The 23542-nt window shown below is 41.4% G+C and overlaps 1 protein-coding gene across 3 annotated transcripts in view; it reads right to left on the reverse strand.

Moving 5' to 3' along the window:
• Window positions 1-5737: 5737 nt before the first annotated feature.
• The window catches only part of grb10b (growth factor receptor-bound protein 10b), a 74580-nt gene continuing 56775 nt past the window's right edge, over window positions 5738-23542 (reverse strand). Inside the window, exons 1-13 of one of the 3 annotated variants that reach the window (XM_069656324.1) lie at window positions 21631-21844; window positions 19999-20155; window positions 13949-14064; window positions 12836-12910; window positions 10973-11110; window positions 10642-10752; window positions 10249-10347; window positions 10011-10088; window positions 9707-9823; window positions 9304-9370; window positions 9122-9209; window positions 8906-8999; window positions 5738-7975 (exon numbers count right to left, since the gene is read on the reverse strand). In XM_069656324.1, the coding sequence (XP_069512425.1) occupies window positions 7829-7975; window positions 8906-8999; window positions 9122-9209; window positions 9304-9370; window positions 9707-9823; window positions 10011-10088; window positions 10249-10347; window positions 10642-10752; window positions 10973-11110; window positions 12836-12910; window positions 13949-14064; window positions 19999-20155; window positions 21631-21675 (1332 nt within the window). In that variant the 5' untranslated portion in view covers window positions 21676-21844 and the 3' untranslated portion in view covers window positions 5738-7828. Of the gene's footprint in view, window positions 7976-8905; window positions 9000-9121; window positions 9210-9303; window positions 9371-9706; window positions 9824-10010; window positions 10089-10248; window positions 10348-10641; window positions 10753-10972; window positions 11111-12835; window positions 12911-13948; window positions 14065-19998; window positions 20156-21630; window positions 21845-23542 lie in introns of those variants that run through there. The other 2 variants (XM_069656323.1, XM_069656322.1) reach the window with 2 other exon arrangements.

Raw genomic sequence — 23542 nt, forward strand, 5'->3', positions numbered from 1 at the left:
GTCCTACAGTCATCCAATCTGTAATGTCTTCTTTAGAGGAGGGTCAAAAGACGGAGTTTGCATTTGTGACAGCCAGAGGCTCGCAGAGGTCATCTGTCCAAACTGTTGGAGGACTGGTTCAGGTCTGGATGTTAAACGTAGATCGAAGAACGATTTGTTCTCACTGACGACAATAAAACACAGTTAAATTAGGCAAGAATTGACTGTAATGTTTAGGCTCTGTGTCTCCTTAGGAGTCAGAAAAATACGGCAGCATTTTGCTTCTAAGCCATAAAAAGAAAAAAAGGAACCTCATGTCATGTTATAATGTGAACATTTGACATGTTTTTTGCTGTAGCAAGTTGCTTTTCACGTTATAACAAGATAGTTTGATGTCAGTACGACAAACAAGCTTATCAAGCTATAACTAGAAACTTTTCTTGTTTTAACAACTTACTATATGTCCTGATATAACGTGATATGGTGCAGCTTGTGTCAAAGGAGCATTCTGTCACTACCTGACCAATACATATAATATACATGTTGGAACGCTGGGTATAAGTTCCTGTTTCTTTTTGCTGTTGTTTTGCAGCTGTTTATTGAGGGAGGTGCCCACCGTAGTGGGTAATTGGCTGAGCAGTAGTTCAGGGGAGGGAAGAGGGAGTTATTGTTATAAAGCTACTTGTAAGTGGAAGTTCGGCATTCTGGGGAAGAGAAGACGCATGTTGAACGAGGGAGAGATAGTTGTTGTTTTTCCATGGACACCTCAACCTCGGGCTGTGGTGAGCTAGCAACGCACATCGTCTTGAAGCGAGAGACGAGAGATGAAACAGGCTGCCCTCAGGGCGCCAAAAACCTGAGGCTTAACCTGCTGGCGACGGTACGTCATCTGTCGCCTGTGGCACTCACAGATCGTCAGGACTATGCTAGCAGGCCCTTAGCCCTTTGAGGAATGATTAACTTAAGATTCCAATTTTAGTTAATAATGAATATAATTTAAGTTTTTAATTTTTAATTGTAATTTATTACAAGCAAATGATTCATAAGATTTTTTACTTTAAATCTTAATTTTGATCTGTCATTTTAAAGATTAATTTTAACTTTGCTTCTATAATAATAAATAACAATTTATTCCTTTAAATCTTAATATTAATCTCAGCTAGTTTATCTGTCCTCTTGTCTGGTAACCACTGTGGGCCCTTACGTGATCACTCACTGTCCTCGTCCTCAACTTAAGTCACTTATGAGCAATGTAAACCTGGGAAGGGGGGTAGGCTCTCCTATGTGATACTACCCATTGGCCTCCGTAGGTCTCCCGGCTCCCTGACAAACTTTACTACTCACTTAGTTTTTGTTGCCTTATAATTGCTGGAACGAGTCTCTCTTTTATATCTCCCCAGCTAAAAGGGGTCGCTAAGGGGAATCATGGAAACCTTTCTCCGTCTCAAGAACCTATAAGGGTCCCAAGCCTCACCAAGCCTGACTTCTAACTTCTTGGTTTTCAAACAGCACGCGCATGAAGGGACCTTTTTCCCTGTGCCAATCAATTAGGTAGTCCATTCTCGCGCACACACGCATCACATGCACGTGGACATATTGAGCAGCCGTCTTGAAGGGTACATTTTGAGTTCAAATGAAGGTGACAGCCCATCCTTACTTCAGCCCTTGTGGTTTTCTGGGGCCTCCTTCCTGTTACATGCATCCCGACTTTGCATTTACTTTGCAGCTTTAAACAGAGACAGACTTTAACTGATAAATATGATATGTTCTTAACTGATACAAAATACAAGATATAATGACTTTTAAAGATAATGATGCAAACTTAAAAAGTTAAAATGTTTATAGTATCAAAGAGAAATGTTTTTCTAATATCACACCAAGCAGATATATGTTGCTTAAACATAATGCAGTGAACTCAAAAAGCAAAATCATTAATCTAAAAGGCTATTTGAAACAAATATGACAATTGCATAATTCTCCTATTCTTTCTTTTAACAGTCTCTTCCACATTCTTCCTCCGTCCATCCAGCTACATTATATATATCTACAGTAAATCTATGATCCTGACAATCAGTATTGCACATTTGAAACTCTTAACAGAGATAAGAAGGCAGCAAGATGTCTCACTCTGAGCTTTTTCCAAATCAAACAAGAGGGTAAAAATGTCATAATAAAGTTATCATGTTATTCTGTGAATTATAACAAGTAACAATGTAAGTTAACATGTATATGGTTAACATATTCCAATAACATGAACATATTTGGATATAACATTAAACTTGTAATGTGATTCTGCTTGTTTTTTCCTTGTCCGTCTTGGCAGCATCAGGCTTCCATACAAAAGTGTCGAGACTTTGGGGGAGGACTTTTTTGTCTTCTGAAGGTTCAACCTGTGCTTGTTTTTAGGGTGATAAAACTGCTTGTTTCCCATTGGCTGATTGATGGTTTACACTGAAGTAGACTCTCATCATCTTACCAACACGATAAGGTGTAGGAATGAACTTGCATCTCAACAATGACACATTTTAAAGATGTTTGCTTCCACAAAGTCAGTTGATCAACTTTACTGATACCAATCTTAACTGATCATGTCTTCACCTCAATCACTGCTGACAGGTCCTTTATTAAAGCTTTCATAGATCATTGCTGTTTGTATTTCATTATATCAACAGTGTCCCCCTCACACCCTGATACAAAGAATGGTATATAAAGCTTGTAGAGTGGAGCATGCACGTTTTGCATCTGTGGCAAAGTGGAGACTTTAGATTGTTTAAACACTTCACTGACAGTTCTTCAAAGTTTGGTGAACAAGAATAATGGAACATTAAATTATTGCAGAGCCACTGCATTTGGTAACATTACAATGCTGTTTTTATATGAAATTACTGCAACATAACTTTGTCCATGACGCCTGTGTAAAAGGTTCTGCAGAAGTTACACACACTGCAAAGCTGCAGACATGTTAATCTTTTCTTCACCCACAGCAAAACCTTAAGTCTTGTAACCTCACGATTTTTGCATGACTGATAATCCACAGGGCGTGACAGGCCGAGATGGAGTCAAAGGGTCAGCTCTCATAGGATAAGCAGCCTTCTTACTGTTTGACCTCATGTTAACATGATTTTTGTAACTTTACATTCTGCATAACACATCTTTTGCTTTATTGATGTGATATGTATCATTACTGTTCCCCATTATTAGTTAGTTAACCAAATACTCTGAGTCGTTTTACTTTATGAGCCCTTGAACTTGTGATGTTGTGCCATCTAGTGGAAAAACAAAGGACTACACTTCCCATACTATTAATTAGATATTTACTTTAATATATGTTATATGTGTAGGAACTGTTGTTCTAAAAGATGCTACACACCTACATCTGGAAAAAGACAGCTATGAACACAGACGCACCTACAGTATGGTTTCTATAGCACCATACACACATGAAACAGCAGTGTTATATTCTTAAATAGCAAACGTTTTAAACAAAGTTTCCCCCAATAAACACAAACACACTTCGTTTTTTTATATCAATGTATTAATGTTTTATTCTAATTACAATAAACAGAATATATCAGTCCCTTATTTGTACAAAAATACCTGAAAAGGTTACAATTAAGATTTATAAGCCATTCAACTATTTACAGATTGAAGCAAAGCACATTTTTGAACACAGGAGCTCTCTCTTACAAAAAAGAGAAAAGTTACTGTTTTCTTTTTTGCATTCCCTGAAATACATAATAGTTTATATTTTTTATATATAGATATATTTTTTTTACTTTACTTATTTGTACAGCCACGGTATCTTGCATTGTGACAATGTGATGAAAATGCACACGAGTCAAGATGATACAGATTTATCCGTCTTTGCAGGATCGGGCCCCAATTACTTAAAATAAACTGAAACTGAAAACAACAGCGTTTTACCAGAATCGTTAGGAGTGACACTTTTTACACCTTAATAAAACTGCAGGCTTTAGGTACGATCGATCCCCCCGTACAGTAGCTTTGTCTGTCATTAGGTCCGCATGTTGTTTCTGGTTTGTGCAGAGGAAGAGGACTCATCACCTCTTACTACCTGTCTCCTGAAACCTCACACTATGTCTGCTTGATAATCTCAAAATGATTTTACGTGATGAAATGAATCAGATTAGATTAGAATTTGTTGCCATGTTGAACAGGTGACAAGTGTTAGAGATGTTTTAAATCAGCTAAGGTAGGAGGCCATTACATCAGGCAGTGTTATAAACAGCTAAAACATAACCGGACTGTGTTTAATGCACTCTTTGAATAGATCTAATGAATTTGCTGCACGTTTTTTTTCCACGTCAACTGGCGGTTTAGAGGCGCACGTAATGGAGAAAAAGTCCCAGATTGATAAAAACTCTGATGGACCAGTAGTTTTTAACCCTCCAAAGGGACCCTGAGCGACCCAGTTACATTCATTTCTGTTAAGTGTAAGAACATAGATATCCACATCCCCTGATGTCTTTTTTTTTTACTAGTTTAATTTACCTTCTGCATTTTGCATTTAAGACCCTGCAAACCCTGCTCCGTTACAAGCCGACACCTGCTCTCATTCAGACAGGATCAATGTAATGTGAGTGTGAGGACGACCGCAGAGCTGGGGGACGTATGATGAGAAACATCAACAATACAGTGACATATCAATAGCTTAAGATGACTCTCAGCATCTACAACTGAATTTGTGTTATTATTATCCGGATAAAAGACAGAATCCCTGCACATGAAGCTAAAACTCCTCATTTATAACGATCACATCCCTGTTCATAGCAGTTTTAAAGGTGAGGGCCGGGATGTCGTCGTTCTGCATGTCTTCTATCTAATTTGAACATTTTCATTGAAAGGGCTTTTTATCTAAATCATCATCTAAATTTGTACAAATCTTTCTTCGAGATTTAAAAAAAAAAGTTAATTATGAGAATTTGAGGCTTATTGACACAGTTTCCCAAAACATTTGTGGCTTTTTACTTTAATTTACATCCATTTCTTTTGAAATGTTGGGCTATCTCAAAGCAGTGATGAGGAAACTTAAGGGTTTCACTTTTTGTCCCAATTAATCTGGGAGACATGACACCAGTAATGACAGGGTTTGAAAACATAAAAACTGGGAAATTTTGTTGTTTTCAATGTCCCAACACCCCCCTCTGTTGGAATGACCATGTTAACACCATTGATACCAGTGTGCTTTCAAACATCACTTCTTAACACGTGTTGATGACGACATTTGATTTGTGTTTGAATGACACTAACAAAAGGAAACAAAAATTCATCGATCGATGCTATGTCATTACAGTAATAATAATAATAATTATAATATAAATCACACCGCTCAATCATCTCATGGTCATGACAAAAGGAAAAAAACAGTACAGAACAGCGCCGAGAAAAAGAAATCTAACATTTTCAAGTAATCAGTCACATCCAGATAAATAAATACATTTTGCTGCAACAATACTTAAAAAAAAAAAAAAGATTGAGTCATTGCATCTCAGATAAATAACGGTGACCATGCACAGAGAGTCAGTGTGGTGCGGGTACTCTGCATCTCAGATGTTCGATGAACCTTAAGACAAGCTGCAGGGGGAAAATCACGGCCGTGGATGAGGCATTACAGGGACTACGGACAGAGATCTGACTGTCTGCTGGCTGATGTTCTCACCATGTTACCACCAATGCTGGAACCAAATAACACTTAAAAAAATGAGTAGTTTTTAGACATTTCTGGCAACAGAACATCTGATTATGGTGGGAAAATTCAAAGAACGTGTTTATTAACTGAATTTACTGGAAGTGACAGGGTTTCAATCTGTGTTTGTAACTCTGGCTATTTGCCTACTAGATGGGTTTTGCCCTTCACGTGTTATCTACTCACTTCCATTGATCCAGACATGATCAATAGGTGCCGAAAAGGTCTCCTCATCTATTTAAAAAGACATTTGATCCAGGTTCCTTTCACTGCTGTTAATAATAGGAGCTCCAGCGTAGATTTGGCCAAAACACAACAGAGGATCCATTTAAAATCTTTTTTTTTTGACCGACCTTGGCTGCTATCTGGAAAACAATTGATTTTCTGCTGAAACGGCACAGTCTGAGACAAAGGCAGGTGCATCCAGTGCCCTCAAACTAATCCAATAAGAGTTTTATGTGCTCTGTTTTCGCTCTGATGCTCTCATTATCGCCAATTAAAAGCACAAGCTGCACCAGAGGCAGTACATTTAATTTAAGAGGTTAAAATAAGCTAAATGGGCTCTGTAGTTTCCAGTTCGACGTTGCTGCCACACTGCTGATCCTCTCTCCTTACACGTTTCTCCCTCACTGTAGCAACAGCAGCTAACTTCTCATAGACAGCGTGCTGCCGAAGGCAGTGGGTGCAAATTTGATACCGCTAGTTCACGAGTACTTCCAGGTAGTAAAAGGCAGCATTGTATGGAATGTAATCAATCAAAGTGGAGTCAGAGCACTAAACCATGTCCCTAACCACATGCACTGTGTGTTTGACCGCACTTTGAACAGGTAGGAGCATTTGTGGAGCTATAAGTGAAACATATGTGAAAGACGAAGTTTCCCACTGTATCTCTGGTTTAACTCGACAATGACGAATAATTTTAGTTTCCATTGATTTGCTGTCACTTGACAAACACCTGAAAGAGATGCTAGTGGTTATCCGTCCCTGTGCTGTTGATGAGGAAGATCGAATAAAAGACTGATACTCTCTATAGTCCAACTTTTTCCTGCACTTGCAAATTACTCCTACATAGTTACCTGATTTCACTTTTCCACATTGCAATCACCATGAATGTGTACCTGGTTTCTTCCTCCTTTTAGCTTTATTACTTGTGATTTCACCCTGTATGACACAGCTGTTTCAGTGATGCTCATTGTGTGGAGGCTGCATGGGACATACTTTATAGAAATAGCGTGCAATAGGATACCAACTACAGACTGAACTTATCGTAGCTTATGTGAATGTCGGAGGTTTGCAAATATCCAGGATGCAAAACATAGACAAAAAAAAAAATCAAAGAGAATTTTGATAACAAGAGAAACCCTGTGTGTTCAGAGATGAGAGTGGACAATGCAGACTTTGTACAGTCCATTTTTAGAAAAATACTTTGACAGTTCAAGATGTTTCGACAAATCTCAAAAGGATTCAAAAAGCAACACTCTTTCCGGCGCCTCCGGCTCTCATCCATGTTGAATTTGGACATGTCCTTACATGCCTCGGACACTAGAGGGCGGTGGCGCCATCTCACAGTTTTGTAATGCGACAGCTTAGAAGTCATGCACCGTCAAAGGCCACTCCCAGTACCATGAGTGCAAAACTAAAAGAGACAATCAACTCTCCGTCTACAGTTCGATCTTTGAGGACGTGTGATAAGACTTCTGTTTGTTCGCAGAGAGCAGAGTGGTCCGCACCGAATCTTGTCCTGCCGATTGTCCAGTTGAAGGGAAGTACAGTCGAAACCTCGAGGGTCACTGCGTCCAAGCTTATTGATGACTATGGGTAGCAAGATTGTGGAAGATTTTGCAACTTTATTGACACAAACGGCAGTGTTCATTTCCTTTATCTTCTTCTTACTGAGGAGTCTCGTGAGCGAGTTGTGCATCCCACTCCTCAAACGTCCATGCAAACCGACAAAAATCCAACAAGTCAGCAGTCTCCGGCGGACTCACAACAATATAAAACAACAACGTCAGTCATTCACCAGCTTCTTGTAAAGATAAAAACACACAGAATCAACCGACGGGGAGATTCGTGCTGTGTTGTTTGTTTTAGGCAGAGTCAGGTCAAGTGATAGGGCTCATGGGGTCCGATGATCCGATGATGTCATAAGGCCACGACGGTGCACGGGTGTTTGAGTTTACAAGGCAGCACTCCTCTGTTGAGCTGGTAGAACTCCACCAGCTGGATCAGGTCGGTGAATTTGGTGGCGCCGTCGTCAAGGCTGAAGAAGAGCTGGCCGTCCTCTTCACACTGACGGAGACAAACGGTCCGGGCAAGAGAGAGGAGAGAGACAGCACAGAGAAGGAGAGGAGGAAGAAGATCAGAACGATGGTTTTACACGCATGGCCGTGTTAGCAACAGATCAGAAATACATTTTTTATATAATACTGTAATTTATTTCAAACTGACAAACTATTTTTTTATGTAATAGTAAGTTCAATATTTTCTTTTCATGTTTTTATTAATGTTTTGGCTTTAGAGACCCATAAAATAATGTTTGTCAGTCAGCAATAATGTAAAGTTAAAGGGCTAACATTTTATCATAAAAGATGCTTTTATTGTCTTTTTAAAAAAACACATATCACAAAAGACAAATAAAAACTGGTTTGATAATAAAACCTCTTATTTAAAGGTCCTGTGAGGAACTTTTGGTTTGTGTTGATTTTGGCACCCCCTGTGGACAAAGCCGTACCTCTTATCTCTTTGCTGATTTTGTCCTCTACATGTACAAAAACTCTCATCCTGCTTTCTTTAACAGTCATATGTATCACTCAGTTTAAATATTTACCCTGGAAAATGTAAACAAAGGCAGCGTGCAGTTAATTGCTTCGTCTGACACCTACCCCCCAGCCAGCTGTTTCAGGCATTAAAAATAACTATATGGAAATAATCAATCTTGTCGCTGATGGTCTGGTTTGCTTTTGTAGGTTATACAGAGTAATCAGAATTAATTTCAGCCACCAATGCAAAATTCCTTACAGGAGCTTTATTTTTAACCTTCTAAACTGCAAAGTACCAACTCATCAGACGGTATTTTCCAAGCATGTTATGCAGCCTGCAATTGTTTACGTTTTTTTCAATTTCAACTTGTTCCTTTTACATGAAATTTCAACATTAAATCTTCTCTTTGAATAAAACAAACAAACAAAAAGAAATGATCAGACATGAAGAAAAGCGTACCGGTAGTATCTGGAAATGTTTGATTTTCTGGTGATGGCACAAAGTGAGCACAAACGCCTTGGGGTTACTCTGACTGACTCTCAGCAGAAACAACCTGTGCAACAAGAGAAAGGAGGAAATATTCAGGTGAAAAACAAATTTAAATAACTTTTTATTCATATTTAGTAAATAAGTGAACTTCATGTCTAAATGGTGCTGTGTCTCCTGCTCCCTTACCCGTCTACTTGTCCTTGCTGGTGGATAATGCGATGGGACTCTTCTCTGGTTATCCTGCCGTGGAACCACAACTGAGCTATGTGGATGACTGCAGAGAAAAATAAAGAAGAAAATACGTTTAAATATATATTTTCTAGTTTAAACTGTAAAAAGTTAAAGGTAGAGAAAGTTCATGTACGTACCTGAGCTTAGTGAGGAGTGGTGGAGCGGACTGTGGGAGCCTAATATGTTCATTCGTTGACTCCTCTTCTGAGAGAGAGGCCACAAAGAGACAGAACAACAGGGATTAGTTCATGATCGCGTAAACATGACGTTTACATTTTTACTAAACTCATAGTTAAACTTAAATAAAGAAGAGCCAAGTTGACTCTGGTTTTTACTGACTTGACCTGCCCTGATCTGACACCTGACATTTTTCATATTCTGGCAGCCGCCTTTTGTCACTTTAAAACAACTTAGAACAAGAGGAAGATTTGCTTTATACATATACGAGCAGAAAAAATAGTTCCATCTGTAGACATCTTTAGAGGTCTGCTCCTTGCACTGTTGACAAAGATAAAGAGAAAACCAGAGGCTGTGTCTCACCCTCCACGCGTGCCCCTCCTCCATGGCAGCGCTCTGAGCTTCGACGGGGTTGTCAATCACTCTGCCTATCCTCCCTGAGAAATCCATCGCCACCAGGGAGTTCTCCGATACGCTCCGCTAGGGGGCGACAGAGATACATGAGAGTCAAAATAAGGACACACAGGCAATGCAATACATCATACATTGCATATTCTGCACAATGTTTGCTCAATTTTTCAAAGCAATGCTGTTGTTGATTCGATGTGTAGGTTTAAAGTTTTTTTTAACAGAATAAACAGAATTTTAAATGAAGAGACAAACTCACCACAGGCGCTGAGAAGTGTGAAAGTAAGTTTTTTCTTTGTTGAGGAATCTTAAAATTCTGGTACAATACAATCCCGTACTGTAAGAAAAAGACACTCACTGGTCAAACAAGTGTGGTGGCAGTCTATAAGATAAGATCCCAACTCAGTTTTAATCCCGGCCCACTTTCTGATCAGAGTTTGTTAGCTCTGCTTCCCCACAGAAACTATGTTACATTTGTGATAGTGTCGTTGTGTTACCTTAAAGAGTCTGAAGGCTGTCATCCAACAGGTCCTGCCCTGTTCATCCTCAGCACACAAGATCCTCAACTCCTTCATCTCCCCTCGACCTTTATTGGGCTGAAAATGTGCATTTTTCAGAATAAGAGCACAGACAGTAATCATCATCCTCGCTACCTGGACTATTATTATAACAATCATCAGTGGTGGAGCTGATAAGGGAAAGAGAGCTGCACCTGTTCGCTCTTTTTCTACATTTAAAGCTTAAAAGTAAAAGAAATAATGATGTAAATAAATCAAAAACATTTTGAAATACAGCAAAACCTCGAAGCAGCAGCATTTATCATTAGACAGGATGTCAATGAATATTTTACTATAAATCAGTTTCATCTCACTCTCTCATGTGAGACTCACCTTGATGCAGAACTCGTAGTCCGTGGGAGCACTGTGCTGCTTTTTCCCTGTGATGACAGTGAAGATGTTGCTGTCTTCGAGGTCTGCTAGTAACTGTAGATGTCTGGGCTCCTGCAGACAGATAATTAATAAGTCAGCACATCACAGGGAGACGCGGCCCGCAGCTACACTGAGACCACCATCAATGAAAGGCTGATTCTTTGAAGGTAATTACGTTCAATCTGGAATATTTACTGTGTTATTACCGTAAAATTTTAATGTCAAACGTTTATAAAATGACAAGGAAATACACACTTTGCATTGAAGATGAAAAAGATGGAGCTGCGGGTACCTTTGAGGTTCCTTTTGTGGAGCAGTAGAGTCCCGAGCGCCGCAGGAACATGTAAACTTTCTTCCATGACTTCCTCCCCACCTCCTTCACGTACAGATAACCCTGAATCTCTGGACAGCCACTGGTCGCCAAGAAGTTCTGTAAGAGGAAGAGGAAGGAGGGATCAGCTCACAACAGTTTGGGTTTAATCACTCTTTAATATCCTCCGTGAAGGACCCTCTGCCTCAGGAGGATCACATCTGAAGCCTGTGAGCTCTCCGTCACCGTCAGAGCCGAATAGCGAACGCAGAAAGCATCTGTAGAGGCGTCACAGACGGGGGGCGACTGCTTTTTGTCAAAGAGCGCAGTGTCATGTGGGCTCGTTGCATCAGTGACTGACATCATGACTGACAGCTGAGATGAGCGACAGCTTGGATTTTAACACACACCAGCAGCGACCACGACAAGGCGAGACATTGTGCTAGTGTCTGAAACATCAAAGGACGTAGACACGAAAAAGGGCTGACAGCATATATATATATAAATATTATGTTCAGTATATGCGTAATATATCCGTTTTTTGAGCAGGGCCTATGATGCATTTTTTAAATGTGCCTACTTGTGTATTTTCATCTGATTATGTCATCCGCCTTTGTTCTTAGCATTAGCATTTTGCTAACTCCATTTTCACATCCTGTGTTTTTACACTGGTTTTAATTCACAATATCTGTCCCTGTCAAATAAACAAATAAATAAATAAACAGAGAACAAAATAAATTAAATTAAAGCTTCATGATTTGTCATGTGCCTGCCATGATAAACATAGTCCATACATTGAATCAACATGCAGTGCATTCCTTTAGGGTCTCGTGGGTGTCTGAAGTATTTTGAGTTTTGTGGTTTCCATGTTTCACTAAAATATCTCACCATGAAGTGGCAGGTCGACTTAATGGAGCTGATTTGGAGTTTGTGGCTTGCGGCTGGAAGGTAAACTGTTCCAGAGGACTCTTCGATATTTAAAGCACATGTTTCCCAGTGTTTTGGAAACATCCTACGATGGGCCTCACGCATGAGCTTTTTCCGACATCTGCGGAGTCACGCTCACACGCAGCCATCATTCAGAAAGCTTTCTTTTTTTTAGGCACTACACTTTGCTGCATTCCATTGACATATTATGCATCTTACATAGTGGCAAATAATGCAAAAACACCTTGTTGTGCTCAGGTCAGAAAGCGTCTCGGTTTGGACAGTGCTGCAAAGATGTTTAGAGTAAATCAAACACTGGAGATTCCTGACACACCACATCCCCTTTCATCTATTGACTCCTCTATGTAGAGCATAACAGAGCAGAACGTCTTTATGATGAGCCGGGGAGTTAAAAGCTTTCTGTGAGCGGCGATGGCTCTGACTCTGACAGCTCCATTACTTGATACAGCAGAGAGCCAGACTGCATGAAAACCCTCCATCCATTAAGACCAAAGCTCTTCAAAACCCCAAGAATCCCAGACTTTTTCTTTTCCCTGCACGTCTTTTGTGAAGTGTCTGTGTGGTAGCATGACACAGGTGTGCGAATGCGGGCTGTGCAAACACACGGTAGGCGAGTGAGGAACTGTATGTTCTATTTCTGACTGCCTAATTCCATCCGTCGCGAGTGTCGGGCCTGCGGTGCGTGTGCCGAGACAGTCATGTGTCAACAGGGGATCAACAGTAGTTATTACTGCAGACTCTGACGAGACACACTGTCTCAGGGTCAGAGGTGAGCTATGTCAGCCTGATTGTACACTATGAAGAGGCTGCTGACTCGGAGGTAAGCTGAGCTGTGTGCGTGTCAGGAGAGGAGAGAATGAGAGACAGACACAGAGAGTGTGTGTGTGTTGTATGTACCTGAAGGAGCTGAGATGGTGGAATAGTACGGCTGGTTTCCTGGCACCATGCGACCATGTGCTCCGGGAAAAACGTCTGGTGGAAGGAGAGAGGCAGACAGACAGAAAATATCAGCCACCGTGAGGAATATGTGAATAAGCAACAGCATGCAAATCTCATCAGAAGTCTGCGGTCATGATATTTTAAGAGAATATGTCCTAAACTAATTTTAGTTCTGAGTCAAGTGAACGCTCCTCAAACCAAATCGCACCTGTGAATATCTCTTTTAATTTGACTGAACTCTACAAATCCAAGAAACAATGTGGGTTAATACTGCTGTCATTTATGAAGCCAAATTATCTAAACATTAAAGGGAACCTATTTTAGCTGTGCAATCACTTTCCGATTCACGTTAGTAAAGTTTGTTTCGTTTTAAAAATTGTAGACATATTTGAATGTAATTATTTTTCGGAGCCTCTTCTACCTCCTGAAACCAACAAGCCATTTAGACAGTCAAAGGTCAGACCTTAGCCACGATTGGCTGACAGTATTTGGAGTGACCGCGTAGCCCCGCCCCCACGTGTGCGATCCCACGTGGGGGAGCGGCTGCGCTGCACCGTCACTCCAAAAGTTGTAGAAAACATGGCTGCTCTAGGATCAGTTATTCAGCCTTATAAGTACGAGCCAGAATCACCAGGAGGTATCGTAATGGTAAGCTGAAATCTTGACTTAACTATGAGCTAGTGCAAGACGGCAGCCTGAGGTGAATGACGGTGAATGACGATTGCTCGATTTCAGTGAATAAAAGGTTCTATGTAGAAACCTGCAGCTGTTCTGAACGGCCCATTTCAGAGGCGACCTTTTTAAAAATGTGATTCTGAAAAAACATGTAATTATGCAGCTTTCACTTTTTCACTGTGAACAATAAACACCCAAAATGTGAAACCTAAAATATGAGAATATCCCTTTAAAAGATATGACCCCTTTTAGTTCTTAAACATGATAAAAATGGAAGTCAAGAGGAGCTGTTGCCACAGGTGCATTTTTTCACAGGCTGTATGTCTCACATATTTCAACAAGAAGATGTCAGGACTGACACGTTATGTTAACAAATGTCTTCACAAAAGCAATTACCAGGGGGTTTCTGAAGAATTCATATTTGGCATAGTTCTTCCTGAAGAGGAATCTGCTGTCGCTGTTCATGGAGGCCTGGACCTGAACCACCAGCTCGTGGTCTTCTAGACAGCGCTCTGCGGGGAAGCAGAGAGAGACGAGGACATAAGAGGTTAGTATTTAACATCACAGCATCAGTACATACACAAGCAGATCATTTTAAATAGAGGTTTTATGATCTGTCAAAGGAGTGAATGTGTATGTTTTATTGATATATGAACATATCACAGTGATTAAGATTAAGCATATCAGACTAGAACAATGGACATCTCTGGTGACCTTTGTAGATGTTATATTCAAGGAAACAATCTGTTTCTGTCTTGTAAGAAACACTGATAACAGAGAGTGTATTAATCATTAAAAAAGACACCGAGTTAAAAGTACACTCACTTCATGCTCAGTCTGTTTTTAAGTGCTAATAATCTTAATTTCCTTAACCTGCTCCCATTAGATTCACACACACATTAACACCTGATAAAAACTAAACCTCAACACAAGTTTAAAGGACGAAACAATTAAAATCATCTATTGTTTCAGACAATATTTAATTAAATTATCTTAAAAGATCCTGGGTTAAATTTGACCTTCCAAATTGGAAGTCATAATGCAGACTGGTTTCATGGCTCCCGCTCATCAAACAAGCTGTGTCTGAGGCCTCTCTCTTTCATCTTTCGTAAAGCTGTGATGTCCTCGTGCGCATGTGGCGGTCAGAGGTCCTGCTGATTTATATTCTGTCACTGTGATGCTGAAAGCGGTCATGACTCAGTCAATTCCAACTGCATTACACGTCCTCTATGTCATGCCTTTAATAAAAGACTTCCTTCCCCCAGCGGATTTAATTAAAATGTTGTAACTTGTTGAACCTTTGCAACATTACTCTGATGTCTATTTTGACGTGGAGTGAACTTCAGAGACTTTACGGCTCTATCTCGCGTCATTATCACTCCTCATGCGTCCCCTCTTCGCCTTTTCATGTCCTCTGTCACATCCCTCAAACGCTGTCACGACTCTTCTTCTCTGTTTCTGCTTGTCGCCTGTCTCATGACTCACTCGTGTTCGTGACAGTGACTCACCCTGAAAACACTACCTCACTGTCCCACAGATGTTAACCTTTACGGGGGGGGGACAAGCAGAGGTCAGTGTGACTTATCTCAAAGGCCCAGTTTATCCCATTCAGCAGCGTACTAAGAGTGGGCAGCGATGTACGGGAATAGTCCGCTCTATTCAAACAAGCTATTGTTCGTGTCGCTCTGAAACTATTCTCGTCAACCACCACACCACATGTGCACACATGAAGTTTGACGACATACATGTGCCGTGCAGACGTACACTGTGTTCACTCACACATTGGACCTTTTTAATTATTGTACAAATAAAAAACTTCACGCTCCACAAACAACTTCCTTCTGAGTCAGTCGACAAACAGTATCCACGAAACATGAAGAAGTATTTTAAACGCATTTACAATCGCAGTTAATTACTGACAGGCAGCTGGAGATGTTCATTAGCATCTTTTACTTCCTGATAGTGATAACTAAACATTATCGTAACTACACATCCCTCTTTACAGAATGTAAATATTATCGAGCATTTAATAAAATGCATATAGTTAAAAAAGGAAAAACAGGGATATTGAGATGGACAGGGTTTTAAGAAAAGCTGAATTTACTGCAGAGCACTGTTCATAACCGACTCTTTGTGCTCTCTGTAACTGCACAGCTACTTCTCTGTCAAATGTTCTCAACCATCCTCTAAATAAAGAATTTAAAAAAAAGAAAGAAACTGCTTTAATTTAAGTGTTTTTTTTTTTTTTAGATAATTGTTTATGGCTATTTTTGCCTTCATTAATAGGACAGCTGAAGATAGACAAGAGAGGGGGTTGCAGCCACTGCGTTACAGACTGTAGCCTCTGTATATGTGGCGCCTGTTCTACCCACTGAGCTAAACCAGCGCCCCAAATCTATGTTAACGTTTAACAACAAATTACAAACTTAAAATGTGTGATTGTAAAACACTGATTGCTGACATTTTGCTAGCTAGCTATGAGCAGTGTTGGGAGGGTTAAAATGTATTCTGATACAGTCACTAATTACCTGTTAAAGCTCCTGTGAGGAGTTCTTCGCCGGTTATGAAACAGACTGAAATTAATTCTGATGACTCTATATGAGCTACAAAAGCAAATCAGACCATCAGCGACAATATCGATTATTTCTATACAGTTATTTTTAATGCCTGAAACTGCTGGCGGGGGCAGAAGCGATTAACTGCACGCTGCCTTTGTTTACATTTTCCAGGGTAAAAAATTAAAGTGAGGGATCCATATGAATGTTAAAGAAAGCAGGATGAGATTTAAAGAAAAAAAAAAACCCCTTAAGCATGTACAGGACAAAATCAGCAAAGAGAAAAGATTTACGGCTTTGTCATCAGGGGGGGCCAAAATCAAAACAAACTGAAACTTCCTCACAGAAGCTTTAATCAGTAACCTAATCCAAGTATCCAAGTATCCAAGTATCGCAATTTTAAAGTCACGTAACTGATAACTTTCAGTTACTTTTGGATTACTAAAAAATCACACAAAATCTGCAAATAAAGACGACTTACGTACTTAATTACGTATTCGGTTACTCCCCAGGCCTGGCTATGACTGACTTTGCCCTCTGGGCTAGCATCGCACATTTGTTGTTGCTATGGTCACAAGATAATTTACCTGAAAGCAGTTGTTTTGCCTCTCTTAAACAGTAGTTACTTGTGGCAGATATATTACATATTATTTATTGAATTTTATAGTGGACAACTCATTATAGTATCGGATTGTTGCACTGACTAGCTCCATCGCTGATAACCTATACCACATTTTAGGCTGCATCGGAGCCATTTAAAAGCTCCAAACAAACCAAATCTTTAGTTAAAATATCTAAATTACTGCAATGAACATGTCAGACATATACAATGCATATAATATTTAGAGGGACAAAATACAGTTACTATCATTTGGACATTTATTACTATTTTGCAAAGGGCACAAAAGCGCACACGCCTACCAACACACACATACTCTGTCAGACAGGTGCTGGCTCTGCAGCTGAGAATGCACCCCTTCAATCTGAACAATAAACACACCGCTGCTTCACTACATCTCACTCACTGTAACTTCTAAACATAAAACACAATGAGTGGTTATTCCAGAGCTGAGGAGAATACAGTTGCAGTACAGGTGCGTCTGAATAAACGAGGCCTATAATAGAAAAGAGCGAGCGCGAGCCAAGAATGATGTCATCCACAACAAGCCGGCCTAACTGTGTTTGGCAGCGCGGTGTTGGCAGCTCTGATGAGAAATGTAATCAGATCATGATGGATGGTGAAATATTGGGTTAGAACTTTGGGAGGGGTCCTTTAAATAACGCAATACTTTGAAAGGTTTCCTCACATGACAACGTGACACACAGAGTGGATGTCAGACTACATTTAAAAACATAAAAATATACTCACACAAGCTGTCAAATCATAGAAATAAAATAAAGTGTTTTTACATCTGTTTTTCACCGGGCCTCTTTCTATAGACACGTTTCAGCAGCAGGCCCACTGCTCTATATAAAACTACACCCCCTTCTCTCCCACATCTGTTAAACTGTACAGACACGAGCGCAGAGCACAGGCTCAACTTGTCTCCATAAGTGCTTTATAATCACCCTCTCCTCAGGGGGAGGTTGGGTTTTCTAACATTCAGCTGGCCAAAGCTTTCTGAACTTACTGTTATACGGCCAAGTGTAACACACAATCAGCAAAGCTCATTAGCTTCTTTATACAGGAACGGATTAAAACCCCTTCACTTTATACTTTTTATACTTCTCTTGTGTCGATGTGGAGTCACATTTGGTGTAAAAGAATATCAAACCTGTGAGTGTTTTTACAAGATATAAATCCCCAGGTCTCTGTCTGATGCAGCGCGGGCCATGAAATACAGCCTCTTTAACACTTCATCATCCATCTCCATCACCTCCCGGCTGTGTCACTGATAGTCCCTGATCGATAACATCACACAGCCTCTGATACTGAGAGGAGCAAAGGTTTTGTTACAGTATTCATCAATTACAGCTTAACGTCTACTAATCTATAACCTTCAATCATCACCCCTTCTTCCTTTAGCTTCTCATCTGCTGGCCTTTTTAATTATTGTCTTTTAACTGTATCTTATTTCTTTTTTTACCTTCCCTGTATTGATGTCTATTTTGAAGCAATAATCTGAAGATTTTAATTTAAATAAATGTTTGTTGAGTCTCTATCTATCTCCGAATCAGGTAACACAATGGTGATTGAGCCTATGGCCCACTGATGAAAGCCTTTGCATTAGCAGTATTACAGACTGGGTGTCTGTGGTGACTTGTGGAAATAATCACAAGCGGCGCCCAGTTAGTGACGCGTTTTCCATCAGCCAGCAGTGGTTGGTCTGCCAGAGAGGGTAGGCGGAGCTAAGCGGCTGCTTTTCCAGTCTCTGCAAGTGTTGTGAGTAAATAGTAATCTACTATGGCTGAACAAACAAAGAAAAGATCGATGACTACAGATACAACTTCAACAATAAGTAAAAATCCAAAGAAAAAGAAACAAATTTGACGCTCAGATGAAGGCAAACAGTCTGAAAAGGAAAGCGACCGTCAGCGAGGAAAATCAAGAGTTACAACCGGAGCCAACCGTGGACGTCACACATGCAACACTGTCTGGATATCTGGGAAGTGTGCTCCCGCAAATACCGCTTATCACCATAGGGGCCGCCAAAGAGAACGTCGACATTACAACTTTAAAACAGATGATTCAGTAACTTATCAGTCTTATTTTGCTGTGTTTTTGAAGAACTTATTGACTTTAATTTTGGAAAGTGCTCTTTAAACAAAGGTTGAAGCGATTATTTAAGGTGATTTCACTCAAAACCTTTCGTGCAGTCTTCCTTTGGAGACAATTTAAGAAAACATAATATCAGAATATCAACTTTTACAAGACAGTTATTCTTAAAAAATAGTAGCTCAGGATCTGGAGTGGCTCTGTCCTGGTTCTTTGTCCATACCCTGATTTTGTTTTTTTTAAATCTCAAGTCTCACAAAGACCTGATTCCAGGCGGTCTGCTGACCATAAATGAGCCTGTCCGAGCTAAAAATAGCAGCGAAGGATGTCAGATACCATATGATCCTCTCTGTTGCTATCATTATCCTCTGCATGAACCAGAAACTTTTCTCTCCACCACAAACACTAAATTAAGTTGCTCTGTAATGCTCAGAAGAGTCTTAAGACGTAGGCTTCAGGGCTGGAACATTTATCAATCGCTGCGTTTGTTAAAGTTGGGGCCAAAGAGTTTCTGCTTTTACCCCGAGAGGTCTGAGTGTATTGGTTGGCTTTAATAGGGGCTGCTTACAGTACTGATAATGTGATGTTTACTTGCATGTAATAACTTTTTACAGCCTCCTACTGCAGAACAATAATTTAATTCACCTCAGCACACCTGTAATTAACCTGTAATCTAGCTCCCTGCATACAACTCGTGCTCCTTCCTATTGAGTCAGAAAATCGTTAGCCTGTCTGACCTCATGTGCTGTGCGTCGTCTATTTCCATCACTTTCTGCTCGTACACATGCCAATCAATACTTCAAACCTGCATGTTTTTCCAATGACAAGCGGCTCAATGACATCTCCTTTCCATGTGTGGACAATATGGCACAGCTACACAAGCCTGCTACACACAGTGACTGCGTTGTACATGATTAGATCACTGGACACGGTGGCCCTATGCGTGCATATGTTGTATAGTATGCACATGCACTCATGCTTGAATACATGCCTGCGTGAGAATATGCGCCCGAACTGTCTGCCCGCACAAGTATGCGGGCATGCATGTGAAAGCACCTGTGTGTGTCAGTGATTGTGTGGCCTGTCTCAGACCACACAAACGAGCATTAGTTGATGTGTCTGATTATGTGTGTGTGTGTGTGTGTGTGTGTGTGTGTGTGGATAGTGCCCCTTACCTAGCCCGAGCAGCGGGTGGTGTTCAACAAGTGCCCAACTGTTGTCGTCCACACAATGGCTTTTATAAACCAGGAGCTGGCACAGGTCTCTGGCCGTCATGTCGGCGGGGATCTCCACCACTTTGCCCATGCCGTCTTCACTGAAGATCTTCACAATCTGAGAGGAGACAGCAAATAAGAGTTCAGTTATTATTTATGGAGACATAAAAAAAGACAAATGAGCGACACAAAAACCCCAGATTAAACCAGATATGAGCGTGTCAATGATATGTGATCGATAACATGTCATTTTAAATATGGATTCTGATGGTTACCCCACAGGGAATACAAAGTTCTGATGGAGTCATTTTACCATTTTAGCCTAATAGGTGGGTGAAGCCGGCAATTTCCTTCAAACATCCATAGTGCCCCATACACTACACCATACATACGGCTGTAATTACAGCGCACAATAGAAAAGAACAGACACTCAAAGCTACACTTGCGGTGTTAGAAATCACAGACAAGCTTTCCTTATAGCGTATATTGTTGATGTAACATAGAAGCAAATATACTGGAGTGCATAACAAGCATCTGCTCTTGTGAACACAAAGCAGGCCTGCCTACACAAAATGAGTGTATATACTGTACTGTAGCTGTAGGGGAAGTAAGCATGGTGTTTCCAATTATAGCTTATCAAGCAAATGTATGTAAGCAAGTGTGCAGAGATGAGACGCTGCTTCGAGCTAAACTTCTGAACACGAGTTCTGTTTTACAAAGTGAAACTGGGTCAGGGATAAGACAATGGACACATTATGATACAGAGTGATTCATTTACATTAATGTGTCCAGAACACCTGCTTTCTTTCTGCGTCTATTAATAATACGGACTCAAACAGGTACTCACACACATATAAAGCCCCGACCGATCAGTCAAGTATAATGTTAACGCTGCATCTGTACAGGTAAACACTCGTATGTGTAAGAGACAAACATTCACATCCAGATATTCTTTGGATTCTCGAGGATTTGCCTCGTCAGAGATTTATTAAAAAAATCCGGGAAACGCATAGCTGCCAGTAGTCCTCCGCTAAGTGTCGACAGGTTGGCTCTCCAAAAAGAAACCATGCAGTCACATTCACAGGAAACACAGAGACCCACAGAGAGAGCGAGAGCAACCTGCAGAGGAATCCAGCCTTCTTAGCCTACACAGGAATCCAGCCTACTAAGCCTACACATGTCATGTATGCACACTTCCCACATAACGTTATCATGACAAAGAAAAATACTGTCCTCTCCCTGAGCAAAGATGCAGCTCACAGCATCACAGTTTGCACAAACCAGGCCCGAGGCGCCCCGTCCATCCACAACGGTCAAACGCAAAAAGGAAGCCTCGACCATTCAGAGCCGCTGACGTATTTGACTCTTTTTTTTTTTTTTCTGTACGGCTGTGCTCACATCTTGAAAAAGACAAACTGTCTTCAGCCTTTAAGGTATTTACACAGTGCGTGTGTCGCCTCTGGTTGGAGCGCAGCAGCACTTCAAAGAGAAATGGTCTTAAAATGTAAAGAGAGAGAAGGAGGCGAGGAGAGGCAGAGACACACGGGGGACGAGAGAGAGATAAGAGACACAGAAAGAGAGCGGCGGTCTTACCTCCACGGCCCGCAATAGGCAGCAGTCCGGGGAACACGAAGGCATTTTTTGGAGTGAGCCTGGCTCCCAGCGCACACACACACACACACACACAGTCACACACACTCAGTAAGACAGGAAACCTTGCTGCTCTGTCGCCCTGTCTCCTCCAGACAAATTTGAATGCCGACAGTTGACAGTTGCAGTTGTGCTACCTGTCACATAGCCTGCAGAGAAGTCCTTCAGTGTATGTAGGCCGCCAGCTCTGTCTTTAAAAAAAGAAACTGCCTGTGTGACCTAAAGCCGGTGTCTGCTCAGCTCACAGGACAGACACACAGAGACAGTCAGTGATCGGATGGCAGCAGGTACAGTACAGTGCTCCCAGTGCCGGCTGAGTCTGACAACTATCTTTCTTTCTCTCCCTCCCTCCCTCTCTCTCTCTCTCTCTCTCTCTCTCTCCCCCTCACAAAGGGTTACAGCCTCAGCCACGGGCTCCGAGGCACACTGAATCAAACCACACGCTCACCGACCAATCATAAGGCTGCAGCAGGCTGATGTAATCATTCCCACACAGACCCAGGCTCGCACACACACACACACACTGAGAGGCACACACACACAGTCCAGTAGACACACAGACGCACAGTCATGCACAGACACAGCCAACTTTTTTAGACCTCTTTGCGAGCTTCAGTTTCTTTTCAGCGCGAGGGGGATCATTTGAGAAGGGTGTGGGGCGAGAAGAGGAGGAGGAGGAGGAGCAGGAAGAGGAAGAAGGGATAAAGGAAGGAGTGAGAAAGTTTCTTTTTCTTGCCTCTTAAATGTGCAGAAGTTTTCAAGTGAGGGCTTGTCGGCTTTTCTCTTTTCCTCTCCCTCCCTTCTTCCTGCTTCCCTCCTTTCCTCCCTCCCTCCCTCCCTGTGGCTTAACTTTGAACTCCCCAGTCAGATCTCCCTGCCTCTCACAGCAGTAACAAGACTCATTACAGAGCAAATGAAATGAAACAAACCTGGAGCAGCACTCGAGCACTCCGACCTTCTCCTCCGCCTCCCCTGGTGGCTAGCTTCGTGCCAACATTCTTTCTCTCCAAAGAACAAAAAAAACTGGAGACTTTAGCACACACATGCACACACTCTAACACGCACACACACACACACACTAGCCCCCCCTCCCCTCCTTTTAACTCCGATATTTAATACGGCATTAGACAGACAAAAGCCTTGACACACCCCGTCTGGGACAGGCGACAACAGCTTTACGTCGTCCTTGAAGCAACTTCTTCTTTATTTCACTGCTTTCTCAAGGAAATCGAGTGTGTATATGTGTGTGTGTTTGCTCAAGTGTGGGTGAGGTGTAATCCAGGAATAATCACAAAGCAGGAAGGAGGAAATAGTGGTAAAAGTAGTAGCAGGCGAAGAGATACGTCTTAATTTACTATAGCGGGAAACTTTGGAGAGAGAGGGGAAGTCTGCGGCTGGGGGAGGGGAGAGAGAAAGAGAGAGAGAGGTGAGTGTGTGTGTGTGTGTGTGTGTGTGTGTGTGTGTGTGAATGACTGCACATGCACACAGGCACGTATGTGGGTGTGTGTGAGTGGGATAGGGAGAAACAGGAGACAGACAGACGTGAGAAGAGAGGAGAGAAAGAGTGGGAAGCAGGAGGAAGTGAGACAGAGAGAGAGAGAGAGACTGTCTGGTGACACACTGCAGCAGAATGTGCAGTATGAATGCTTCCTACTGTTAACTACATATCTAGCCTGCACAGCTGCTGCTCAACCCACCCACCCACCACCCCCCCTCCCTGCCTATACACTCACACAGACCAACACACACACCCTCATCTACGTCACAGTTAGTCAGCCAGAGGGGAAAGCCCCAAAGAGGCTGCACATGCTGCAATACAGGTTCTTACAGTGTAATTATTATGGCTGCTTCTTAT

The sequence above is a fragment of the Semicossyphus pulcher genome, unplaced genomic scaffold (genome assembly GCF_022749685.1).
Source record: "Semicossyphus pulcher isolate SPU_LCO1_2020_fin unplaced genomic scaffold, fSemPul1.0.p SCAF_9, whole genome shotgun sequence".
Taxonomy (NCBI): Eukaryota; Metazoa; Chordata; class Actinopteri; order Labriformes; family Labridae; genus Semicossyphus; species Semicossyphus pulcher.